Consider the following 23,940-nt stretch of genomic DNA (forward strand, 5'->3'; position numbering starts at 1 on the left):
ATCCTTGTTTAGGTATCCTTTTGACCTGCCTGCTCGAAAGCAATTAACCTCTGAATTTGTCAACTTGACGTAAACAAGAGCTTATCTTTTTTTTTTTTTTTTTTATCAAGCAAATCCAAATGGGTGGAAACAAAGCTTTTCAGTTTAATGATATATTTTTTTTGTAACCTAATGAAAAAGAACGTATCTTGTCTGTTACCATGAGGGTAGCTGTACAGTTCTGAGTCCAAAGAAGTTCCAACCTCTCAGCAGGACTGTAATTGGCAATCTGTTGAGTGCGGCTGCAAGGGAAGTGCTCTTTCAAGTGACTTTAAACTCCTTGAAAAGGACTGGATAAATGAAGCTAGCTTTGCTATCAGTGTTCTGATTTGAGGACATAAATTTTAATTTATAGAATAATACCTCTGTCTGTTTCCCCTTTACCCCACCTTCCCCTGCCCTATTTCTTTCTTTGCCTTGAAAACTCCAGGATTTGATAATAAAGCCTTTCAGAGCTAGCATATTTTTTCAGGAGTAGTCTGAGTGCAAAATCGCTTCCATCTGGCAATGCTTTATAAAAGTTAAAGCCGGAGAAGAACACAGGACCTGATTCTGTAAACATTTAAATATGTGTTAGACCAATCACGAGAATGAAGTTATGCTTGGGACAGTCAGAACTGAGATCTTGGGTATCTACGTGTTTCTATGCTGAAAGAGTTGTCCTTGGTTGGCATAACCATATAGAAATGTCTATCCATTTGCGAATGACACTTGAAAATAAATAGATCATTCGCTAACAGGTTCATAGAAATAGTTTAATGAAGATTCTCCCTGAAGAATGAATAAATATTAGGATCACAATTCAGTGCCAGTGGAACAGGGTGGCATTAACGTGAACAAGTAGCCAAAGGAAAGCACATGCTTAAGTGCTTTGCTGGATTGGGGCCAGGATGCTTAGAGGAGTGCTGGACCTTTTAAAGCAATAGGGCACACAAAAAAAAAAGAAAAAAAAGAATATTTCCCATGTAAGACAGACTTCTTCCTTTGTTTTATGTTGCATTTTTGGTATTGGTAAGAAAAAAAAATGCAAAAAAGCAGAAGGGTGTTCCAACCATAATGACATGAGTGAAGTGGCATGCTTTGGTTTATCAGAAAATCAGTTCAGCTTTTCTGTACTTTCAAATACTGAAGACAACAGAAGGAAATCTGATGATGTCTACTGGTGGTAGCATAGCATTTCATGGTGCTAATTTTACTTGCCAAGTACATGTTCAACCTCACACTTGGTAACAGACTTCTGTACGAGAAAATGAAAACAAACATTAGGTGTTTCAAAAGTACAAAGGTCTCTCTTCCGTGCATGCTGCTTGAGTCGTATCAGTCAAACCACATCAGCGAGAGCAGACACATTGCAAAACAGCTGTCCAGTAGCATCTGGCAAGACACACAATCCTAGAATCATTACAGTTGGAAAAGACCTCTAAGATCACCTCGTCCAACCATCAGCTCATGCCCACCATGCCCGCTAACCATGTCCCTCAGTGCCACATCTACATGATTCTTCAACACCTCCAGGAAACATGTGCCTCTGAAGACGGGCTGCATTGCTGCAGCAGCACTGCTTCAGGCAGGTGCTCCCAAACTGTCCGTGTGTATCCCTGCAGGATGGAGGCCCCGCAGAATAATGGTGGCAGCCCGTTGTCTGTAGATTTGTCTGTACAGAAAGCAGCCTGACACTGTATCTCAGTCTGACAGTGCTGTGCAGGCAGTCCCAGTCTCTCATGTTTTCAGACATAACCAAAACAAACCTCAGTGCCTAATTACTCGAACCCTTCTGTGTGTGAAATACCTGAAAATGTCAATACAAATCCCTTGAAACATCATGGGGATAGCAGGGCTTTTAACAAGAATGATGAAAGCTGGAAAGCTGGAATGATTTTTTTTTTAATTCTGCCAACAGAAAGTACTTCAGCTGTGACAGTATTTAAGCACATTTCTAATTGGTTTCCTCTAACTATGTAGACTTTTGACCTTAGAGTGCTTTATTTCCATTGTTTTCAGTTGATAACATCCAAGAACACAAAGTAATATTTCTAGAGTCTGGCGATAGTAATGAAGCAAATATAAACAAACTTAACTCTTCAGTTTTCATACCCCACCTTTATTAATTTCCTCTCATTCAGGATGACCGCCCAAACATCACTTTGTTTGACTTGACATTAACCCAAATGCATGAGATCACTGGCAAGTTCAACTTGGACATTAAAGTGATCGCGAGCAGCACTGAAATTTATTTCTATCTTTCCACTTATACAGGCCTCCCACTGCAATGTAAATGTTTGCTTGTCTGAGGTTCCTCAGCAGTTTGTAATCATAATTAAGAAGAAAAGGGGAATTAGCTCTTGTATTCTTTGCTGAAACAAAAGACAATTAGTGTAACATGTAGTATTGTGGCTGAATTAGCAACTCTCATTTTTCCTCCCCTTCCTTTTTTAAATAGTAGATGGTCAAAATCTGCATATCCTAAATCTCATTCTCTGAGAAACAGCCTCGCCAAGGATAATGGTTCTCATTTTGATTTAATCCCCACTGGAAAGTAAATTGTAGCATGCTGTCTGATTTAAAATGATTATTGCAGGATCTTAACTACATTCCTTTAATTTAAGAAGAGATGCAGTAAAGCCATAATTCAGGAAAGCAATTTAGCACATGCATATCTTTAAAACACATATTTCTGTATTCATTATCTTCCACCGTAATGGAGCATATGCATAAATTTAAGCATGTACATATAGCGGTTTACTAAATTAAGCCTGGGATTTTTTTCATGGCTGCTATATGTGCTGTTCAAAGCCAGCCATAAACTACTAAAATAATAAATAAAATGTAGTTTTCACGTGTCTTTACATCAAGGGGCTGTAAACCTTTCTGAGCAGTCAAGAACACAAAAGACACACAGGACAGAATTTCTAAGGTAAAAAACGCTTCAGAATTCGCTTATCTTTTGAAGAAAAATTTGTGCCTTATTACACGAGTGAGGTAATTGGGTCATACATGACTTTTCTCAATGAAAAGGTTATTCTCGTCTGCATCTCTAAAATTAAAAACAAACTCGCTTGTTCTTTTGATTTGGCTGACCTTTAATAAAAGAGCATTTTGTAGCAGTGGAAAGGTACTTCTGTCTGCGGCTGTTAGGAGAGTAATAAAAATACCGCTGAATGGAAAGACACCAGATGGAAGGAATGTCAACATACTGGAACTAATTTAGGAGATTGCTCTGATAGAGAGCAAAGGCATGAGGAGAATTCAAATGGTTCCAGTGCAAAGAGATTGGCTGCCCCTCTTAAACTAACAAACTGAAATCCTTACCCCAGGGTTACATGTAAACCAAATGGAATCAGCCCACAAGGAGGTAGTCCATTAAGGGGAAAAAATCCTCCCCCCTCAGCACTCACGCAGCCTTCAGCATCCTGGAAGCTTGAAGAAAGGGCAAAAGCATTCTGCTTTATTTTGCTTTTTAAGTTTGGTTTCAAATAAGTCTGAAGCAGAGAGATGTCCAGTGTACTCTGAAATCTTTCTGACTGATGTTTGCATAACCGGGTCTGTGTGGGCTTTCAACGCCTTTGGGGCAAAGTCCATCTTTGGCAACACCTAAATTGGACAGTATGTTCATCCTGTGACAAACTTGTACCAAGCAGTTTCAGCAGAGGTGATGGCTGTGGAGCTAAAGGCAGAACTTAGCAGTGGATTGAAAAAAAAAGAAGAGTGCATATCAGGAAGAGGTCCTACCCTACCAGTGCTATTTAGAAGATAGAAAGCTGTAGATAGAAGCTGAGTTCATCATTTCACGGCCTCTAAATATAAATATGAAGAGAGATTATATCCAAGAAATACTGCTGTAGTAGAACAGCCTGTGAAAGAGACAGATTGTTGACGTTACAAAATGTACTTTGTCTCAGATATGTCTTTGGTAGTGAGAAGTGAAATTCTTTCCCAGTTTCACATTTTTATTCTTCAATGAGTTTTGAAGCCAACAGATTTGGTTTCAATTATCAGCTGAGAAGTATAGTATTTTCTTCTTATTTTCTTCTTTTTTTTTTTCTTCTCATTAAAAACAAAACAAAACAAAACAAATAAACATATTAGAGTTAAGTGAAGAGTTTAGAGAAAGGCTGTAAGAAATCTATCCTTGACCACTGGAACTTAAGCACCTTTGCTGCTTGTGCAGAGCACTCCTCTTAGCCTCCACTAAGGCTCTCAGTGAGGGACAGAGCAAGCAATCTCGTAGCTCACTGGAAGATGCTATTTCTCCATACTGCCATACACCATGCCTTCATACATTAACACAGTTGTCTTGCTCGTCTCCTAAGGATGCAATCATGCTGTTCCATGTACCTTATGATACATCTCATTACCACTCCCTGATCCTGAGTTCCTGCTGTGCTCTCATTGTGCTGTCCTCCCTTCTACCCCATGGCCAGATGGAAGTGCAGGAGTCTCAGAAGTCAACCTTTATTCCTTTAGGCTTTATCTAAGATATTGCAACCACTGCCCTGCACTGCCTGACCACAATGGCTGCGGTGATGCAGCAGGCCTCCCACAGCACTGAGGCCTTGCTGCAGCTCTCTTGGCATCACTCAGCTTGCAGAGCAGTAGAAATAAACATAGCGGCTCAAAAATAAATGGCATACAAATTGTAGCAAGTGTTCCTCCTGCTGCTTTCTCCTTAAACGTGTGGTGCTCATGCCTTGTATCTAAGCAACCGTGGTCTCTTGATATGTGATTGACAGGCCATCCCTCCTGCTACCACCTGTCTGAGTGCTGATACCATTGACTTTCCACTTATCTTATTTGTGCAGCTCTGTTTGTAGAGTATCAATGCTTTGAAAGAAGAAGGAGCAGCCCCACCTTGCCCATACACAACCTCTCTCCCTCCCTTGACCTTGGTTAGGGTTGAGGGGCACTGGCAGGCTCTGATGTGGCTGTACCATCAGTGGGAGCAATGGGGTGCTCGTGGAATGCGGGATCCCACCGGAGCCATGCTTCTCCATTGGCAGGAGCTGCAGCCAGACTGCAGGCACACTGAGAGGCGGGGGTGAGTTTTGGAATGAATATGCAGTAGGATGGCAGATAATAAATCATACTCAGCAAAAACAAAGAGTGAACCGAGCTGTCCCAGAAGCTATATGGAGGCAATTCGTCCGTCATCAGCCTGCAGGTTACAACCCAGGTGTTAACAGGGCAGTATATTTATTACCTCATTATTATTTGCAGTAAGTCAATCCAGCCTTTAATTAATGCCCTCCTCTTTCCCCCCACAATGCTTTCTTGGAGCATATGTTTATAGAACTGCAGACTGTGCTCAGAAGGGAAATTTAGAAGTGTCTGTATGAAGTCTGCCTGGCATCCTAACTGCTGCTGTGAAAATTCGCGGTGTGCATGGCTGATGGGCTGAGAATTGCCAAAATACCACCTTGTCACGTGCCTGATTGTTTTGACCACTGAATTCCTTTGTGTGTGTTTGTATGGACATAAATCCTACAGCCTTCCCGCTCCATTCTCTTTCAGTGGGAGCTCTCATTTAAAGCATTGTTGTACACTGTTCAGTGCCCTCCCTATTGGAAAGTGGCCCTGCACCTTCTCATGAGATTCAGCTGATACAGTGAAGGTGCTTGAAACTAACATGATGCAATTGTAAAAAAATTTCCTCCTACCTCCCTGAAACAGAAGGTTCTCCATTTGCCTCTATTGCACGGTGAAGAAGTAAATTGCTGTGCAATTCTGTAGTCACTCAGCTACAATCATGCTGAACAGGCCTCTGCAAACAGGGTGGTGAGACAGTGAAACATGTTGCCCAGTGAGGTTGCGAATGCCCTCTCCCTGGAAGCATTCAAGGCCAGGCTGGATGAGGCTTTGAGCAACCTGGTCTAGAGGGAGGTGTCCCTCCCTACAGCAGGGGATTTGGTGCTACGTGATCTTAAAGATCCCTTCCAACCCAAACCATTCTATGATTCTAAATCCAAGGGTAGTGGAAAGTATCTTTAAATGCACTCCTGACTCAGTGCTCTCCACATCATTTCTGTATAAATGTAGGAAAATATGTTTGGATAAGGGCTTTTATTAATATGGCAAATTTTGGTTCAGAAGAATTAGATTTTAGAATTTCATACGTTGGACAAGCAAGGAGGGTTCACCCTCAGAGCTGAGTGATGAAGGCAAAACTTTAATCAAAACTTAAGTTGATAGAGTGTCACGTCGTAGCAGGACTGTCATTGCTGTTATGCTGATGAGAGTCCGTTGAGATCCATGGTGCCCTGTGGCTGCTTCACCTGTGTGTGCATTGTATAATCCCTAGCACAATGAATCTGCTATTTGATTGTTATTTTTTAAAAAGCATACTGCTTGAATAAAAGCATTTTTATTGGTTTGTCTTGACTTATCAAAACTACATTTCACCTTCCTGCGTAACTCTGGATAGCAACCCTTTCCAAGCTTAGAGAGGCAAGTATGTGCATTAATGGTAACACACCACAGCACTTCCATATATGACATGACATTTGTTCAGTTTTTCCCAAACATATCAGTCTGTCATTCTTGGAGAGGATGCCATAAGCATAATCCATCCAGAGGCAGCTCTTCCAGTTTCCGAAGTTTATTGTTAATGAGGATGCACATAGGATGTAATCACTGGCAGGAGCCTCTGCTTCGGGGTGCAGCGAGGCCAGCAGACAAGTCAGCGGCCAATTTTATCTGGCTGCTCCCTCTGCCTTTTATCAGAGCTGTTTGGCTGGGGTTCAGGGGTGTTAGAGGGAGCTGCAGAGGTTTTGGCTTGTGGAGTTGAGTGACAAGGTGTGAGAGGACATGAGGCAAAGCCTAAGAGCAGCAAATACACATGCATTGAGAGAGGCAGCTTCGCATTTTGCTGCAAAAGCTGAAGTTTTTGTGTGTGTTTTTTCTTCTTCTTTTAAACACCAAAGACTACTGGCAGGGCTTTGCTCTGATAGAAGAAGGCATCGTTCCAGCAGGGCTGGTCAAAACTAGCATCCGCTTGCAATGACCCCTATAACCTCTTTCATCTGAAGATGTTTTGCTGCTAGTGTGACAGCAGACTGCCACCAGAGGATAAAACAGAAAGTCACTATGTTTTAATGTGAGGCAGGTGCAGGATGTTTCCATTGGGTTGTGGAAGATTTTTGGTGTCAGAAGGGAAAAACTCGTTGGCAGCCAGGGCACTGTGGCAATTCAAGACTTCTCATTGCCTGCCTTACTAGATTAAGTGTTTAGTTATCTGCAGTTCCCAGTGAAGTCCTTGACAGCACGTGGCACAAAGTAGCCTGATCTCTGAAGGAACAGCATCGATGTGACATAGGTCAGATGAATGTTCCTCTTCCTATTTACGTGGGACTTGCGTGTCCCTGCTAGCTCTGCAGAAGTGACAAAAGGCATATCTCCAGCAGGCCAGGGGTCATGCGGCAGAGGTTGGAGATAACAGAGTTCAAGGATGGGCTGGGTGGATGAGATAGGCTGCAGAGGGACTGTGACAGGAGTGGTACAGTTCTGGAGACACTGCAGCCACTGCTCGCTCAGGTGTCTGTGCCCACCATATTGCTGCAGAGTTGGGCTGGAAGAGGATGCATGCATCAGTTTATTTCTTGGGTTTTGATGGTAGGTAGAAGCCAACAGTCATTATAAGCCAAGCTGCTACTCTGTATCAGGCATTAATTAAAGGCCCAGTCAATTATCCATTTTTCAACCTTTCTGGATGATAATAGCTCCTGATTCCTTCTGTCATCTGGCCCCATGAGGACTGCTGGTAAGAGGAGCCAGGATTAGAATTCAGATGGCACAGGCACAAGTTCCTGCCTCACCTCATGAGGATCAAGTTGACACTGTTACCCTGTGACCCCATGTTATAGAGACAAAGACCTTCTTTCATTGAGCCGTGTGAAAGTCAGCAGCTCTTCAAAGCCTTACTTCTCTTGGTCTGAAATGTTGTTGCCTTTCTCTGGAAAATGTAGCTTTGGAACTTGCTTTTGGAAGTGTCACTTTCCAGGCTATAGTGCTGATACCAAGTTGTATTCATTCATCCCAAGCCGCCTTCTCTCTTTAAAGTGTCATTTTTAAAATGTTTTCAGTAAGCGGTGGGTTTCTTTTTTTCTTTTATCTTGTGCAGTGTTTGAAAATAAAGATAAGATTGTGATCATCATGGAGTACGCAAGTAAGGGAGAGTTGTATGATTATATCAGTGAGAGGCGACGACTGAGCGAAAGAGAAACAAGACACTTCTTCCGACAAATAGTCTCTGCTGTACATTACTGCCACAAGGTAAGCGAAGAATTTGATATTAATAAATGCTATTTGAAGGCTGTGTAGTGATTGTATTTCAAAGCATGTCTGAGGCAACAGCATTCATTATTAAGTATGACAGCATGTGATTATATCAGTACACCGGGAGATCTTGTGTGAAAGTTCTACAGTAGTTCACTGCCTGTTTTTATAGTCTAAGGATGTTTTCCTGTGCTGCGGCATACTACTTGTCACTCCCTTAATGTTAGCCATACCTCCCGTTTTCCCCTTGGAAATAATTCTTCTGACATAAAGAAAGTAATTAACAACATTAACTGGAAAAGGCATCCCATAGAAATTTTAGATTGTTTGTATTAATATATTCAAACAAATGATAGTTTGCAAGTTCAATATGCAAGTGAACAACTTTGAAATAGGAGATAGAAAATATAAAACCAAAAAAAGAGCTGGAGAAAGGTATGAATGTTCAGCCTTAGCATATACTTACTCTGGTTAGTCAAAAATAACTTCTCCAGATGTTGTAGGAGCACTAGAAAGATACCCTTTGCTAATGACTTTATCCATCATGGTTCCCACTCGAATGACAATTCAAACAGTCAAACCCCGGGTGACGGACTGGCTGTCATCATAGATCTTTTATCTCTACTTGAACCAGCTGCACAGAGCCAAAGCTTGCATCAAGCTAAAAGAAACAAGCACCAAACACAGTATTTTGCTTGAATTCTTACACGTTTTGATCTCCATCTGAATTTTGATAAACAAGGCAAGTTTTCAAAGTCCTCACGACGCAGCGCTGAAAAGCTGCAACAGCCTTCCTGGCACAGTTAATTTTCCCCAAATTTCTTTAAAGAAGGCTCTGACCCAAACCCAACTTTTTCATTTCCATCCTGAACTTTTAGGGTCTTTTAAGATTTTAACTCCCTACATCCACACGGCTGCATATTGGAGGAACGAGGGCTTTTGTAGGGACTAACGTCATTGACAGATATTGTTTTCTGGTGCCTGGGAAGAATATATTGCTTTCGCGCAGTGGGAGCAGGATCTGGGCTGGAATTAAGTTCCGAAAAGATCCCCCCTTCCCCTACCCCCCCACTGTTTTACAGACTTTGTGGGAGGACAGATTCCAGTCATTCTTCCCTTAACCACACACCAAGTGACTAATACATTGCCTGTCACTAGTCACTGGGCCGTGAGTGTTATGACAGTGAAATCAGCCCTGAAATGCAGATGCAAAGACCACCCTGCCAGCTCACCTTTCATTTGCACATTTTCTTATATTCTCTTTTTCCTTCTTTATTTCAGAATGGTGTGGTCCACAGGGACCTAAAATTGGAAAACATCCTTCTTGATGACAATTTTAATATTAAGGTAAGATTCTTTCTCTCAGTTTCTCTGAATGAATTTGCATGTTTTTTATCCAAGGTATTAGAAGAGCCAGTGTTATGGCAACAGCTACTAAGCAACAGCATCTGGCAAGAGACTCCAGGGTTTGGAGGTTGGGGAGGGAGCACCACTGGTGACGAGTCATACAAGCTAAATGAAGCTGTGCATAATACAGGGGAGAAAGCCACGTCCTTCTGCCCCAAGACCACGATTCCCAAAGCAGTATCTATTTACTGGTAGGAAACAGCAGAGCATTTTGTGCAAATGAGTTTATTTTATGAACAATATTATTGCTGGCTGCTGCTGGGGCTAGGAGAAAACCTCGCCTGGTCTGCAGGGTTCAAGTGCCTCAAACAGAACACTCTGAATGTCCTTTTGATCATGGCTGGAAAATAAGCAAATAGAGTTTCAAAATAAACCGAGTAAAGCACATGTGCTTCATTAGGAAATGGCCTTGGAACTCCAGACACAAACATATACTTTGGATAGTGATGTCATTTCCATGTCATTTCTCCCCAGTGAAAGCATGGGAATGACCTTTTTTTTCCCTTCTTTTTTTCTCCAAAAAGCTGCAACACAAAGGTAGATAGTGCAGGGACTAATGAAGATTGCAAGTAGCTGAATCCGTTTCACTTTCAGCTTTGTTGCTGCCTGGCGAGCTGGGTGTGAGAGCGGCTGGGTGTGCCGATCTGCAAACAGACAGAGGCAGAGATGCCAAAGAGGTTCTGCTGACTCTTGGGCATCCTTCTTAATTAGCAAGACAAGGCAATCAAGTTGCTTTCTGTGTAGCCAGCTATCCGAGTCACTTGGGTTTTCATTTTATTTCTGCTGAACATCACAAGGCTGCACGCACTGCATTGCGCTGGAGAGATTGTCTTCATTGTAAGCTGATGTGCAATGGAAATGGAAAGTAGCATATGGTACCTGCCATCTGTGTAGCACTGATGACAGAAGCTAACTTGAATCAACCGGTGGATTAAAGAGATGTCAGTATGCAGCTCCTAAAAATAGGCTTTTGCAGAAGGTCCATCTGAGACAGCGCTCGGACAATATGCTGTTAACATCCTGTGGCACAGCAAACTTCTCATGCAGCATTGCTCCCTGATGTAGACCTGGCTTTTTTGAAACCAAAAAGTCGCCTTTCTAGGACATTGTATACGAAACAGGCTTCCGCAGGCAGGATGACCTTTCTTTCCACAATACACGCCAAGCTATCTTCCCAGCTAATCAGGGAATTCTTGAGAGAAAAGAGGAATTTGTGGAATTTGCTAGCTGCGGTGGCCTGGATCCTGGAGCTGTAGTCCTCATATGCAAAACCAATCACTTTTTCAAGTCTCTGGGGAGCTGCACTTTGTCCAAAGGCTCGGCAACCGCCCCGGCCTTCCTGCTGGGAGGATGGGGCTCAGGATTGCTCTCCAGACCTTGCAGGACTGCAGAACCACAGATGTATTTCAGCTGCCGTAGAGTTGGGCACTGCAAGGGAAGCTGCATCTCCAAAAATTTGGCCTCATCTTTTTCGGGAAGGCTTCTCTTTCCTGGACTAAGCTGTGTTTAGGCTGCCTTGTGGGTGTTTTGTATTCAGCCCTTCCTCAGTTCCTTCCTTTCTCTCTCTTCTGGCTCATTTTTGACACCTTTCCTACTTTGAGACCAAGATCAGCCTTGAATACTCAGTGTAAAACATATTGCTGCTATTTCCCTGATGCTGAAGCCTTGAATACATTAACTGTGGTTTCTGGGTTACTTGTGCAAAATTCAACTTCCTACTTTTTCTTTGTTTTACTAAACAGTAACCGTTGGCAAGGAAACACATATGGAGCTGTAAATTATTTATTAGGAGCAAATCTATCAGGTTCTAATTCTGAGATTATTTCTGTATGGTTTATTCAGGCAGGAAAAGAAAAATATGCAGGATTGTCTGATGGCCTCAAATGCTCAGTGGAAGGCATTTTCTGGAAGCGGGAGTGACAGTCTTATCTGTACTTCCCCAGTATTTACATTTCATTCAGTGGATTACAAGGCACTTACAAAATTGGCAGTTTGGTTTTAAGAATGGCAAAATGAGAGGAATCCCTTTGTTCCTGGGACCCATGTGCCATTGGAAACGTGCCTCTGAAGAAGCCAGTGATCTATATGCTATGGTATATACAAATGTGTCACAGTGACAAGAGGATAAAATTAGCAAGGTACTGCAAAAATAGATCCATGCATCACAACTCAAGCAGTTCTTGCAGAACAGGAAATAAAGAGAACAATTAATCCGCTAGAAAATATTATTCAAACTGAAAGGGCCCTGAGCTATTTTACATGATATTGCGCTAACTTGGACTCCACTTGTAAATTTTAGTGATACAAATGAAGGTCATGAAGTGGTGTTCGGAGACATAATGAGCTTTTTTTTTTTTTAAAGCTAAAATAGTGAATGAAAGTCTCTGAAAACAATCACTTGGAAGTATAGCAACTAGGAAAGGCCAGTTTCTGAAGGCTGACAAATCTTGCAGGTCCACAAGCCAAAGCTGGAGGGTGATTTTCTCAACTCATCCTGAAGGGACTCAGATCCTAGTCTTTGAGTCACCCTGGGGGTAACTTTTACTGGAAGAATTAGCAATGGGGCGAAGGTGTAGCTGCCTCCATTAGCCCATTACTCCTGCACTTCGATGTGGTGAGGACCACATGTCCCTGTGCAGCACTACAGCTCCTCCCCAGCGCCTAAATCCCCCAAATTGCATGCAGTGAGCTGGAGAGACACTGACAGCAGCCAGGGAATCAGTGCCACTTGCTATCCAAATGCTGTGCCTGTGTCCTGTGCCACAAGTTACCCCCAAGGGTGTCTCTGTCATGCAACCTGGCGCGATGGAGAGAGGGCTGTGTTAGCTCCTGGACTGGGAATTGCACCTAAAATAGATGTCTGGCAGACCTTGACGCAAACTGAATGATCAGCCCCAAAGTGATAGGAGAGAAAAATGCAAGTCTAATAGCTACACAGTTCTACTTACTACACTTTCTCTTTTGCTGGTAAGGGAACACCAATCTGACTAACCACTGAGAGCTCATGGGGGTTTCGTATATACAGAGTAAGTGTATGTAATTGGGATTTACTTTGCTGGGAGTCTCACCCACTGCACATATGTTTCATTTGCTTTAAGAGACGTAATTATTTCTATGTATGCAGTACAAAGAGAAGGATTCTGAAGTGGGGAGAACCTGATGATTTCCATGAGTGCAAACTTTGTGGAATTTATAGTCCACGCTTAAACAATAAATTGCATCTGGTTGGTCATAGTAACGGTAAATATGAAACATCCACCTCCCGAAGCGAGGGGAATAAAGCCCACTTCCCAGCTCCTCCCAGTTTAGGAAGTTTTTTGATTTCCATTCAAGTGCCATGGACATGGAGTAAGGTTGGCTTCTATTAATCTTGTTTTGAGGGGAGGGCATGACAGTTTTAATGGGAAAAGCTGGTAAACATCAGTTGGTAAGTATGGGAGTGGACTGTAGCATAAATATTCTTCTCCTGAATGATCAAAATGGAAACATAAATGCCCAAGTTTGAGAGTTTCTTAGTGTGAGCAATGGTATGTGTATCCTTCTATGTATGTTCGTGCACATCTACATGCATTTTATACATTCCATGGTGTTAAGAGAATGTATTTTCTTAAGGAATCACACTGTGCAGTGTCTGTCCTTGTCTTAGCTGCATCCTGAGCTAAAATAAAACTCAGTGGCCAGCACGAAGCTGTAACGCTGAAATGATCCTATTCTTCCCCTGATTGACAGGGCACACTTCATAGGGCTTAAAACCAACTTCCTGCCAGTCAGGGTGACTTGATAAGAAAGTGGAATTTAGGGCAATTAAGTGCAATCTGAGCCATGAGAATATGTTTGCAGACTGCAATTGTACACCAGATGTTTTCAATGACATTCCAGCCATACAATGAAGATTTTACAAACCAAATTTATTTAAGGGTTTCATTTTCTGCTATGGGTTGATGATATGCTGTTTGGGGGACTGAGCAAATTCAAGCTATGAATGAACATGGTGCAATAAATTAACATTAATGAACGGGAATCAGCTGCTCTTTAAACAGGATTCTCTGAGTCCAAATTGTTAGTGGAACACCTGCACAAGCAGAGCATCAAAACAGGAGAGAATGAAGTGTGAAACCTCATATTTGTTCCTTGATGTAAAACATGTTGTAAAAATGATACTTTATAAAATAAGCTTATATTTTTGTTTTAAAAGTATATCTGTCATATATAGATAGATAGGTATTTATGGATAAAGAGAATATATATATCTGTGTTAATATATTTGGAGGTAAAGAGTGAAAATTGGAACTTCTGTCCACACTTCACCAGCTTTGTTACTTTGGTCTCAACTGAGACATGGTAGTTAATAGGGACAAAGCCTTTATGTCTCCCAGGAGTTCACTAGACATTGCAGTTGAAACAGATACTAGCAGCAATGGTTATACATGTTTTAGAAAACCAGGGGTGAATGATGCTGCTGGTAAATCCCTTTCTTTTCTGGTCACTTTGTGTTTTCTCAAATTTTCTTTTGTAATATCAGATAATCACTGCTTCTTTCTGGGGTTTAATTCCTTTCTGGTAGAAAGGACCTGAATGAGCTGAAGAAAGTCCAAAGAAAGCTTATATCTCTTAAAGCTATAAACTGATAATACCTTTTTTATGCCTGTGCTTTATGTCTTTTATATATGTCCTATGTCAATCGTGGGCAGTCATAAAAATATCTCTGGGAAACGGAAACATTTAGGTTTTAAATAAGATAAAAAAAATGAGATGTGTTGCTTTCTGGTACAGAAACAAAGGAAATGCAAAGGTTGTGGGAGTATTTAGTGTTGCTGTCCTCAGCCTTTGTTTTGTAAGAACAAGAACAGAGAATTGAAGTAAACAAATTATTTGGACCTGATCCTGCAATTTCTACATGGGCAAAATTCCCAATAGTCCCCAGGGGCGTTTTGTTTGTGTTGGGAAAGCCGGATTTGGGCCCATTGTTTCCACTTAGGAACCAGACTTGTGTTTATTATCTCGTGATAGACATCTCGTTTACTTAATGGCTCAGATTCCTCATCTTGAAGTCCCTGAATCTGGAGCAGTTAGTGGGTGCCTCACTTTCCCCTGTTTTCAACAAGAGACGTTCCAGATGATTTCAAAAATCACTTGTATCCCAAAGCTAACACTTGATTTCTCATGATATGCCGACATCACTCCTCCTGTTGGATTTAAAGGTCCTGCCTTTGGGTTTGCATCTGCAAGATAAGAACAGGAGTACTTTCTGGTGCTTTTCCTCGGTATTAATGATTATACAAGATGAAGAGCAATCAGTTGACAATAGCCCAGTGCCTCCCAGTATGAAATTGTCTTTGCAAGTGCATGCAATTAATCTAGGATAGAATTACTGACTGGTGGTTGTGGAGCCATGACATGTCTATAAGTGGAACCAAAGCATCACTGTTCCTCATCCAGAGGATTTATCCTGGGGGTCTTATCTGCTTCTTTAGAAGGCCCTTAAAGAAGTCATGAAATCACAAAATAATTGGTTGGCAGGTGAACTTGACAAGTTATCCATGTCAAGATCTCTGCCCTATAGCAGGGTCAAGTATAGTTTAGTCCTTCCTGATAAAGAATTAAGGTACATTAAGGTATTGTTAATGCTACAGAAGCCTTGTACAATTGTCTTTGCAGATTGCTGATTTTGGACTCTCCAACCTTTATCACAAAGACAAATTTTTGCAGACCTTTTGTGGAAGCCCACTGTATGCTTCCCCTGAAATTGTGAATGGCCGACCTTACAGAGGCCCCGAGGTAAGAAGGGTCAGTTTTTCAGTGGTGGTATGGGGATGTCTGTTATGATAACAGTCTTAAGAGTTAGTCTTAATGCCAATGCTATTGCATGTGTGGGTGTGACTGGATGTCTCCTATCTTGAAAGTTTGCTTCCATTTGCTTTGTCTGTGGTTTGTTAAATGTTAAATACCAGTTTGCCCATCAGTAGGCATAGCTGAACATGATGCCACTCGTGGTGGTAATGGTAGGGAGAATTATGGGGATCAGCTTTCCAGACCTTCATGCACATTGTCTCTGTATTTCAGGTTGACAGCTGGGCCCTTGGTGTATTGCTTTACACTCTGGTTTATGGAACCATGCCCTTTGATGGCTTTGATCACAAAAATCTCATCAGGCAGATCAGCAGTGGAGAATATCGTGAACCAACACAGACCTCAGGTATAAAAAAGGTGCAAGGGCAATGTATTGAGCTGACAGGAGTTCAGAATGGAGGATTTGCCCTTCCAGCCTGTTTTTGTGTTATATTAGAATGACAAAGAAAAAAATCTCTCATTCCTCTACTAACTTCATCTGTCCATTCCCATCTGGGTACAGCATTTACCAAAAGTCCTTTTGAAATGAAAATTTTATAGCATATAGATTTTATTGCCTTGGGGAAGCTTCAGCAAGCTCTTTTAACTAGATCTATGACAGTGGAAGGTCTGTTAGCTAATTGTTCAGACAAGCTGTAAACCGATACAACATACTGGTAAAGATCAGTTCCTCTGACTACGCTGAGAGAAGATGAATGGTTCGAGTGAAGAGGTCTCTTATCTGAGAAGCAAGGGCCAAAATTTGAATTTAATGTGTTTATTCCGACGGTAACAGATTAAGCTGTCACCAGGCAGAAAAGCATCAGTTAAGTCTAAGGCTCTTTCCAGACTTAAAAATATGTGTATATATTGTTATATTTAACTAAATATTTTTCTTTCATCATTTGTTTGCCATTCTTTCAAATTTCCCGCTGTCACAATCCTCTCCTTATAAAAATACTCCTTTAAAGTATACAGAAGAATACACTTCTGTGGAAAAAGTAAATACAGGATCAGTAATACGTAGATCATTTAAAATGCCCCTTTGTTTTCCTCTAAGTTTTGTAGTCATTAGAATTGACAGGTCGCTGACTTCTTTAGTAGTGAGTGATATTCAGTGATATGGGTCATTGACATTCATACAATACAAATATTAATTTCTTTTATAACCCAGTGTACAATTCCCAATGTGAATCATTTTCTGCTGATAGGAAGTAGTCCTCAAATTCAATTTCTAACATTGACTGATGCACTAAGCCTTGCCCTCTTTCGCTTCTGTTGTAAGAACCATTATTTTTGCTCATTTGATTAGCTTCACATTTCACTTTGAAACTGAAGGAGGAAATTAGAAATGCTAGTATTTTAAACTTCATGTTCTATTCTTTGTCTGTAGATGCTCGTGGTCTCATCAGATGGATGTTGATGGTGAATCCTGAACGCCGAGCAACCATTGAAGACATTGCCAATCACTGGTGGGTTAACTGGGGCTACAAGAGTAGTGTTTGTGACTGTGATGCCATGAGGGACTCTGAGTCCCCATTGCTAGCAAGGTTCATTGATTGGCATCACCGCTCTACTGGCCTCCAGCCAGAGACTGATACAAAAATGAAGTGCCTTTCTAAGCCCAAAGGTCCCGAAGTCACACTAGAGAGACAAAGGTCTCTGAAAAAATCAAAAAAAGAAAATGACATTGCACAGTCCATCCAGGAAGGAGGAGCTGAAAATGCATCCAAACCCACTTCCAAAAGACCCAAAGGCATCCTGAAGAAAAGGAGCAACAGTGAACATCGATCTCACAGTGCAGGGTTCATTGAAGGTGTGGTCAGCCCAGTGTTACCTTCTGCTTTTAAGTTGGAGCAGGAGTTGTGTAGGACTGGTGTAGCCATTAAAAGTGTTGTGGAGGGAGAGGTAGCTGGCAAATACGGCACTAAGCAGTCTTCACTAATGCCAAAAAAAGGAATCTTAAAGAAGACTCAGCAGAGGGAGTCCGGCTATTACTCCTCTCCAGAACGAAGCGAATCTTCGGAACTCTTGGACAATAATGATGAAACAGTAAACAGTGATACCTCTCCAGGGGTCACAGAACCATCCAGAAATGGGTCTTACAGCCATACCTGCAGGCGTAAGGGTATCTTGAAACATAACGGCAAGTATTCTACCAGCAGCACTGAATCTGCTTTAATTAGCCCTGATACACCAACCCTGGAGGCCATGGAAGAAGTAGTCCTGCCTGGAGATGCATTACCTCGAAGTTACAGTCGCCCTTCCAGCGTGATTAGTGATGACAGTATTTTGTCCAGTGACTCCTTTGATTTTCTGGATTTGCAAGAGAACAGGCCAAACAGACAGAGGATACGGAGCTGTGTCTCTGCTGAAAATTTCCTACAGATCCAAGACTTCGAAGGACTTCAGAACCATCCACGGCCACAGTACCTAAAACGGTATCGCAACCGTCTGGGGGACAGCAGTTTTTCCCTTCTCACAGACATGGATGATGTGACTCAGGTCTACAAGAAAGCCCTAGAGATCTGCAACAAGCTCAACTAGCAGCAGGAAGATGGAAAGGGAGGGAAGGGAGTTGTTCTGGGTACCTTTATGGTGGAGTTAGCCAAGTTACTATTTGCTGTTAATGGTAGGTTTTCCTTCAAAGGACCTGACTGTTCCTACTTAACTGAACTCCTAGCAAAGTCTTGAGTAGCCCCAAAGTCACAAAGCCATCTCACACTTCTCTAATTTGTGTCTTCAGAATATTGCCTATCTGACCAGAGCAAAATCTTTGGTCTTTATATACGTCTAGCAGACAAAAGCATTGAGATTTGATGGCTTGGAGTGAAAGCTAGGCAGAATTAAAACTGGAAACAAGACACACACATTTTGAGAGGTTTCTAATTCATATTAAATTAGCTATATCAAGAGATAAGCTGAATTCTTCAAGTCAATTTTGGATGCCTTTCAGAAAGAGAACCTTTATTTTCCCTTGAAGTTATTCATCAGGATACAGACATTTAATGTTAAGAGTTTTCATCTTGCATTATGCAGGAGGCCAGGCTGGATGGTCACCCTGTTTCCTTCCACCAGGGTGAACTGAGAGATTCCTGAACCCTTTCTGGAACAGATAATTTGTGAGTGTATAACTTCACACAGCTGTATGCATACGAGGATTGGAGTAGGCATCCAGATCTGGCCCTTGCTACAGCCATTGCTCTTCAGAGAGCAGGAGGCCCTAAAATTGTTTCCAATACCACTCCTACCAGCAAAAACAGAGTCAGAGAAATGAGAAAGGGAGCTGGAAGTAATGGGTGTTGTAAGCAGTGACTCTTCAAAGCATTGTTCTACTTGTGACTTTTTAAAAGTGGTCATCCAGATGGATGCCCAGAGGTAGGTCCCAAGGGCTAACAGGCCCTCCAGCCTTGAGTTCAGTGTCAGCAAATGGTTCCACCTTGCTATTAGCTTGTAGTATCTGAGGGTGGCAGATAGTTTGAGACCAGAATGTTAGGGAAAAGGTTGTAGCATGTAGGAAATGGATAGAGGCCAGAAAGTTGGTGGGAATATGCCTTTCTCCAAGTGAAAATATTTCTAAGTAGGTAGGAATGGAGCAGAAAGAATTGAGCGATGAAATGATAATGGTAGATTTGATAACAGAGTTAGCATAAAAATGCAGGCCTCTATATTGATAGCATAGCTGGTACTGCATGTGCAGTGATGCCAGCTTGAAAAAATGAGAAGAGTATGTGTGTGTGTTCTCACATATACCTAAATATCCAGACTAAAGGCTTCAACTCCCATAAAGGTACCACATGGGTCTACTGGATTATCTGAATGTAAGCCTATGTCAGAAAGGCACCGTGTGTTTGACAGGCCTGGGCAAACTGGAATCGTAAGGCCCATTTCACTCTCATTTACATGAGCACATAGCCCCTAGCTTTCTTGGAGGTGCACTGGTGTGAATACATGGCAGGTTTCAGCCTATGACATCAAAGAGCCACAGCTGCAAAATCCATGTATACAGACATACTCAGAAGAGAGAAGCATGGGGCAAACTCTGTTCTCACTTCTCCCCTGGAACTGGAACTGAAAGCAGACTTTGGCCCACTGTGTCCAAAATCCTAGAGACTATGCAGAAATGGAATAGGGATCCTCTGATTAATCTTTGAGAATCAGGGATAACCCCACAAACATTGGCATCTGGGGCAGGGAGCAGTTTCACTTGCAAATTGTTTATTCGGTGTGTCACGGTACTTCAGTCTGCTGGTTCCTCCTAAAAACCAACCAGCACAAAGACGAACGAGCTCAAATTTCCTAAGTCAGTTAATCTGTTTCTGTGGAGAACCTTTCCTGGACCGACAGGAAACACTGGACCAAATTTGGCCCTGGAGTCAATGCCATCAATACCCACAAAGTCTAAGAGAGATGTGCTCTCAGGCGGTCAAGTGAAATGTGGCTCACTGCTCATTTGCTCAGGAACGGCAATTCCAGGGCATTTCTCTGTAGATGTAGGATACTTTTGGTATGATGCTTAAAGATACCGTCTTCTCACAGGCCCTGCATTTGCTCCTACAGCCCACCCAAAGCCAACACCCTATTTTGCAGTGTATTTAATTAACAGGCAGCACAGTGGCCCTGGAGCAGAAGAGTCAGACCCTCAGCCGGCACACCTCAGCGCTGTCGTGTTGATGTGATGGAGCAGCACTTCGGTGGGGTTGTGCTGAGTGATGCCTTCCCTATGGGTTTCCTGCTGAATCCTGAGTGGATTTGCAGGGGTTTTAGGATGAAGGGAAGGAAACTCGACCAGCTGCAGCAGGGAACGAGAAGCGCCCTGAAGGCTCAAATCTACCTAGGCTTTTGCCCAGGCCTGCTTCCTTGTGTACAAATGTGAATGAGTGAGTGACTGCTTGCTGCCAAACTGGAAATGTTACATAGGGATTTACTGGCATGTTACTGGCATGTTACATGTTTACTGGCATGTTATCATTCCTAGAGAAGAAAAAAAAAAAACCAAAACACTTGACTGCACATTGTTATTATTAGTATTGTGATTTTTATTTAATTTTTTTGTAATACAAAGTTGACTTTTTTATTTGAATTTGTCTCTTTTTTTTTTTTTTTATTTATTGGTCTGAAAGCCATTTCAAAGGTATAATAATATATTTGGTGTAATTTAATTGGTGCAACATTATTTTACAGCTCCGGCCAAAATTGTTTGGTGTTTTTTGTTTTGTTTTATTGTTTTTTTCTCCCTATCCTCGGTTGGTTTGAGCTCTAGGAGACACACAGGGGAAAACGCTGGATAATCACCCAAAGTGTATTTTTAATCTGATACTGTTTTTTATTAAATAAAATGGAATTAATGTAACTGTGAAGAGTTTCCCTCTCTTTTCTTTTTCACTGAACATCAGCACAAGCCAAGACCTTGATGAACTTATCCCAGGAGCTGGACTTGATGATCCCTATGGGTCCCAGTTTGGGTTATTCTATGATTCTTTGATTACTATGCAGAAACACAGCTGCATCACAGCACACTGTACCAAGTTGTTTATGTAGAGCTTCTTGACTCATTTGCACATTTGAGCGTAATGTGGGTGGCCACAGAGGCTCCTGCTGTGAACTATTTTGCACCACAAAACACCCAGAGCTTTTGGCTAGAGAAGTGTCAGGTAGAGAAGGGCAGATGAGTGGGCTTTCTCTGCTGGAGGCAAGAAGGTCTGTGGGCCAGGTGTGATGCAGGTAAGGCAGAGCAGGCTGGCTCTTGTATCACAACATGGCTCATTTATAGCCCAAAGACACCTTGTCACAGTCCCTTCCCCTCTCTGGTGGAGAGGATGGTTTGTTAGCATTTTTAGTCATTGTTGGTGTAATTTAATGGTTGTTCTGGCTGAAAACTTGTGGCCAGCTGCTGCTGTCGAGTGTAAGATGGCTTTCAACAGGAAGAGCAGTCAGCTGGTGAGAAGCAGAAACTGAGTCTGCTTTCGGTTTTTGGAGACTCCTCGATAACCAAAAGACTTTAGATTGTTTTTCTTGGAAAGCAGGTGGTTGTCATAAGGGAAACTGGGTGTTAGGTATGCTGTGTGTGCTGGTGACTTACTAAAATAAAGGAAATGGTTGGCACTGTCTTGAAACTGGCTCTGAGCTAGACATCATTAAACTGCACCCGTGATGTAGCCAGCCAAGATACCTGTGGTGTATGTTCTTCTGCTTTTTAAATTATGGGAATTCCGGATTTGGAACCAAGGTTTGGATCTCCTGCAGAAGAGACTTTCATTTTTCTAATTCATTCTCTCTTGAGCTTTTTAAAGCAAAAAGTCATGACTGTAGGTGCAAGATTTATTTATCATCACCACTTAATAACCAGTGGGAATAAAGGGGAAAAACTCAACGATGCAGAAAAGCAAATAGACTTTAATATATTGCAAAGGGAATGGTAAGCTGCCGTGTGCTAATTAAATCAGAAAGTGAGAGGTACATATTCAAGTCAGCACATGTTCTTGTACCTGAGGTGAATAAGGTCTCGCTGTGTGGGTGCTGGATGGTGGAAAGCGTAATGCAAGTCTCTTCTGCAATAGCAATTATGAAACTTCTTCTTTTTTTTTTTTAACACTGTAGGGGAAAAAAAAAAAAAAGAAATTGAAGGCAAGCCATTTGTTTTCTTTTAAAAATAATGACATTCGGAAAGAAAATTCGGAACGGCTGGGTATGGTGCGCCTCTGTGGCGAGCACTGAGGAGTAATTACACACGTTTGTGCAGCTCTGAGAGCTAACCATGCTGGGGTGTGGTGGGGACGTCTCATTTTCCTATTTATTAAAGGAAATAAGCGCAGAGTGATATGCCTTTGTTGAAGTTATACAGTAAGTCTGTAGCTGAACTTGGTCTTCTTTATAGCCTACACACTTCATGGGGCTTCAGGGCTTCTCAGGGATTGCTGAAGTTTTCTGGGTTGGGCAAGACAGGAGCAAGGAAGCGATGCAGGAGCCTTGGGAACGAGGCTCTCAACACTCGCAGGGCAGCGTGGCACTGCTCCTCAGAGCTCACCAGCCCCAACCCCACTGCTGCAGTGGGGAGGATTGGTGCCAACACCCCAGGAGGGAGTTCTCCTCCAGCAGTGTCACAGCCTTTGATGCCGTGCCCACAACCACCCATAGCACTGGCAGGAGGAGTGATACTCAGAGTGGGGTGGTAGAGCACCTTTCCCAGCCAGAGAAGCCTCCATGTTGATTGCAGCTGTGACTTCTCACAGCTCTATCTGGCTTCCATTCAGAAGCTTCAAGGACTGCATTGAGGCAGAGATGGCACATTCAGTTATTGTGGACGAATATGTTTGCAGGTAGGTTTGTTAATGATGCCTTAAGTGTGTGTAATAATAAACTCTGTACCACCAGAGCCTCAGTTATAGCTACAGGGTAAGCCATAACTCATCCAATGAGGAGAAGGCCTATGCTCATGTAAATATGATATATATGAGAGGCTTATCCATTTACTCAGGCATTTATCTTGGTGATTCGCATCTCATTTTAATGAGATGCTTCTGGAGACAAAGCTGCAGAAATGCATTTACTGAGCCAATAGAAACTTAGGGGTTTGCTAGCATCAGCCCAGGCTCTCTGGCTCCTGTTCCAGGGTTGCTGGTTTCAGGGTTTCAGCTGCAAGTTTTGCCACAGCAGAGAACAAGTCATGTTTCCCCTGGAATAATGGCATTTAGCATTCAACTAGGGCTTTTTTAAAAATTATTTTCTAGTGGAGCAGTTTCTTCTTCCCTGCCAAACCAAGACATCTTTCTCATAAAAAAACTCAGCAATTTGGCTGAAGAAGCAACTTTTTTGGATGGCTGATCTGAGCATCTTGTTTCTGGCTATCTCTCTGTAGCTCTTCTTCCCCACCCTACATTTCCTGGAATTTCATCGGCGCAGAAAAGCCTTTGATTTGTACATCATCTGGTGACACGGAACTCTGTTCTTTTAAGGTCATCATATGTATTTGTCCTAGTGCTTAACTGTTCCTTGGAAAAGCATTTTATAAAAGCCACTGACATGTGGCACAAGGCCACAGCAGGGTTAAATAGGTGATTGCCATCGAAGTAAGAACATCAGCTGCAGTCGTTGGCCATTGGTGCACTGGCAGGTTGGGTCATCACTCCACACCTTTGTTACTCAAAGCAGCCTCACTGTTGGATCACACTTGGGGTCTTTTGACACTGACCACCATTTCTCACAATACACACCCAGGTTTGAATCTACTTAGGAAACCGTGCTCCTTCCACAGGCTGGGTGATGCTGTTGCACTTTGGAATACAAGTGAGGAACAGCTGTAAAAGAACTGGCTGGAAAGACAGGGAGGAGGAGAGTGTGTCTTGTTGCTTCGTAGAGTTAGAGTTTATTAGCAGAGCCCTCCAAATTTCAGCCTCA

The 23,940-nt window shown here is 42.2% G+C and overlaps 1 protein-coding gene across 2 annotated transcripts in view; it reads left to right on the forward strand.

Moving 5' to 3' along the window:
• Window positions 1–20,896, forward strand: part of NUAK1 (NUAK family kinase 1) — a 47,624-nt gene extending 26,728 nt beyond the window's left edge. For both annotated transcript variants that reach the window (XM_085227718.1, XM_085227724.1), the window contains exons 3-7: window positions 8,153–8,304; window positions 9,589–9,654; window positions 15,373–15,492; window positions 15,778–15,910; window positions 16,937–20,896. In XM_085227718.1, coding sequence (XP_085083844.1) covers window positions 8,153–8,304; window positions 9,589–9,654; window positions 15,373–15,492; window positions 15,778–15,910; window positions 16,937–18,090 — 1,625 coding nt within the window. In that variant the 3' untranslated portion in view covers window positions 18,091–20,896. The remainder of the gene's footprint in view (window positions 1–8,152; window positions 8,305–9,588; window positions 9,655–15,372; window positions 15,493–15,777; window positions 15,911–16,936) is intronic.
• The last annotated feature ends 3,044 nt before the right edge of the window (window positions 20,897–23,940 follow it).

Source organism: Meleagris gallopavo, chromosome 1, assembly GCF_905368555.1.
Source record: "Meleagris gallopavo chromosome 1, MGAL_WU_HG_1.1, whole genome shotgun sequence".
Taxonomy (NCBI): Eukaryota; Metazoa; Chordata; class Aves; order Galliformes; family Phasianidae; genus Meleagris; species Meleagris gallopavo.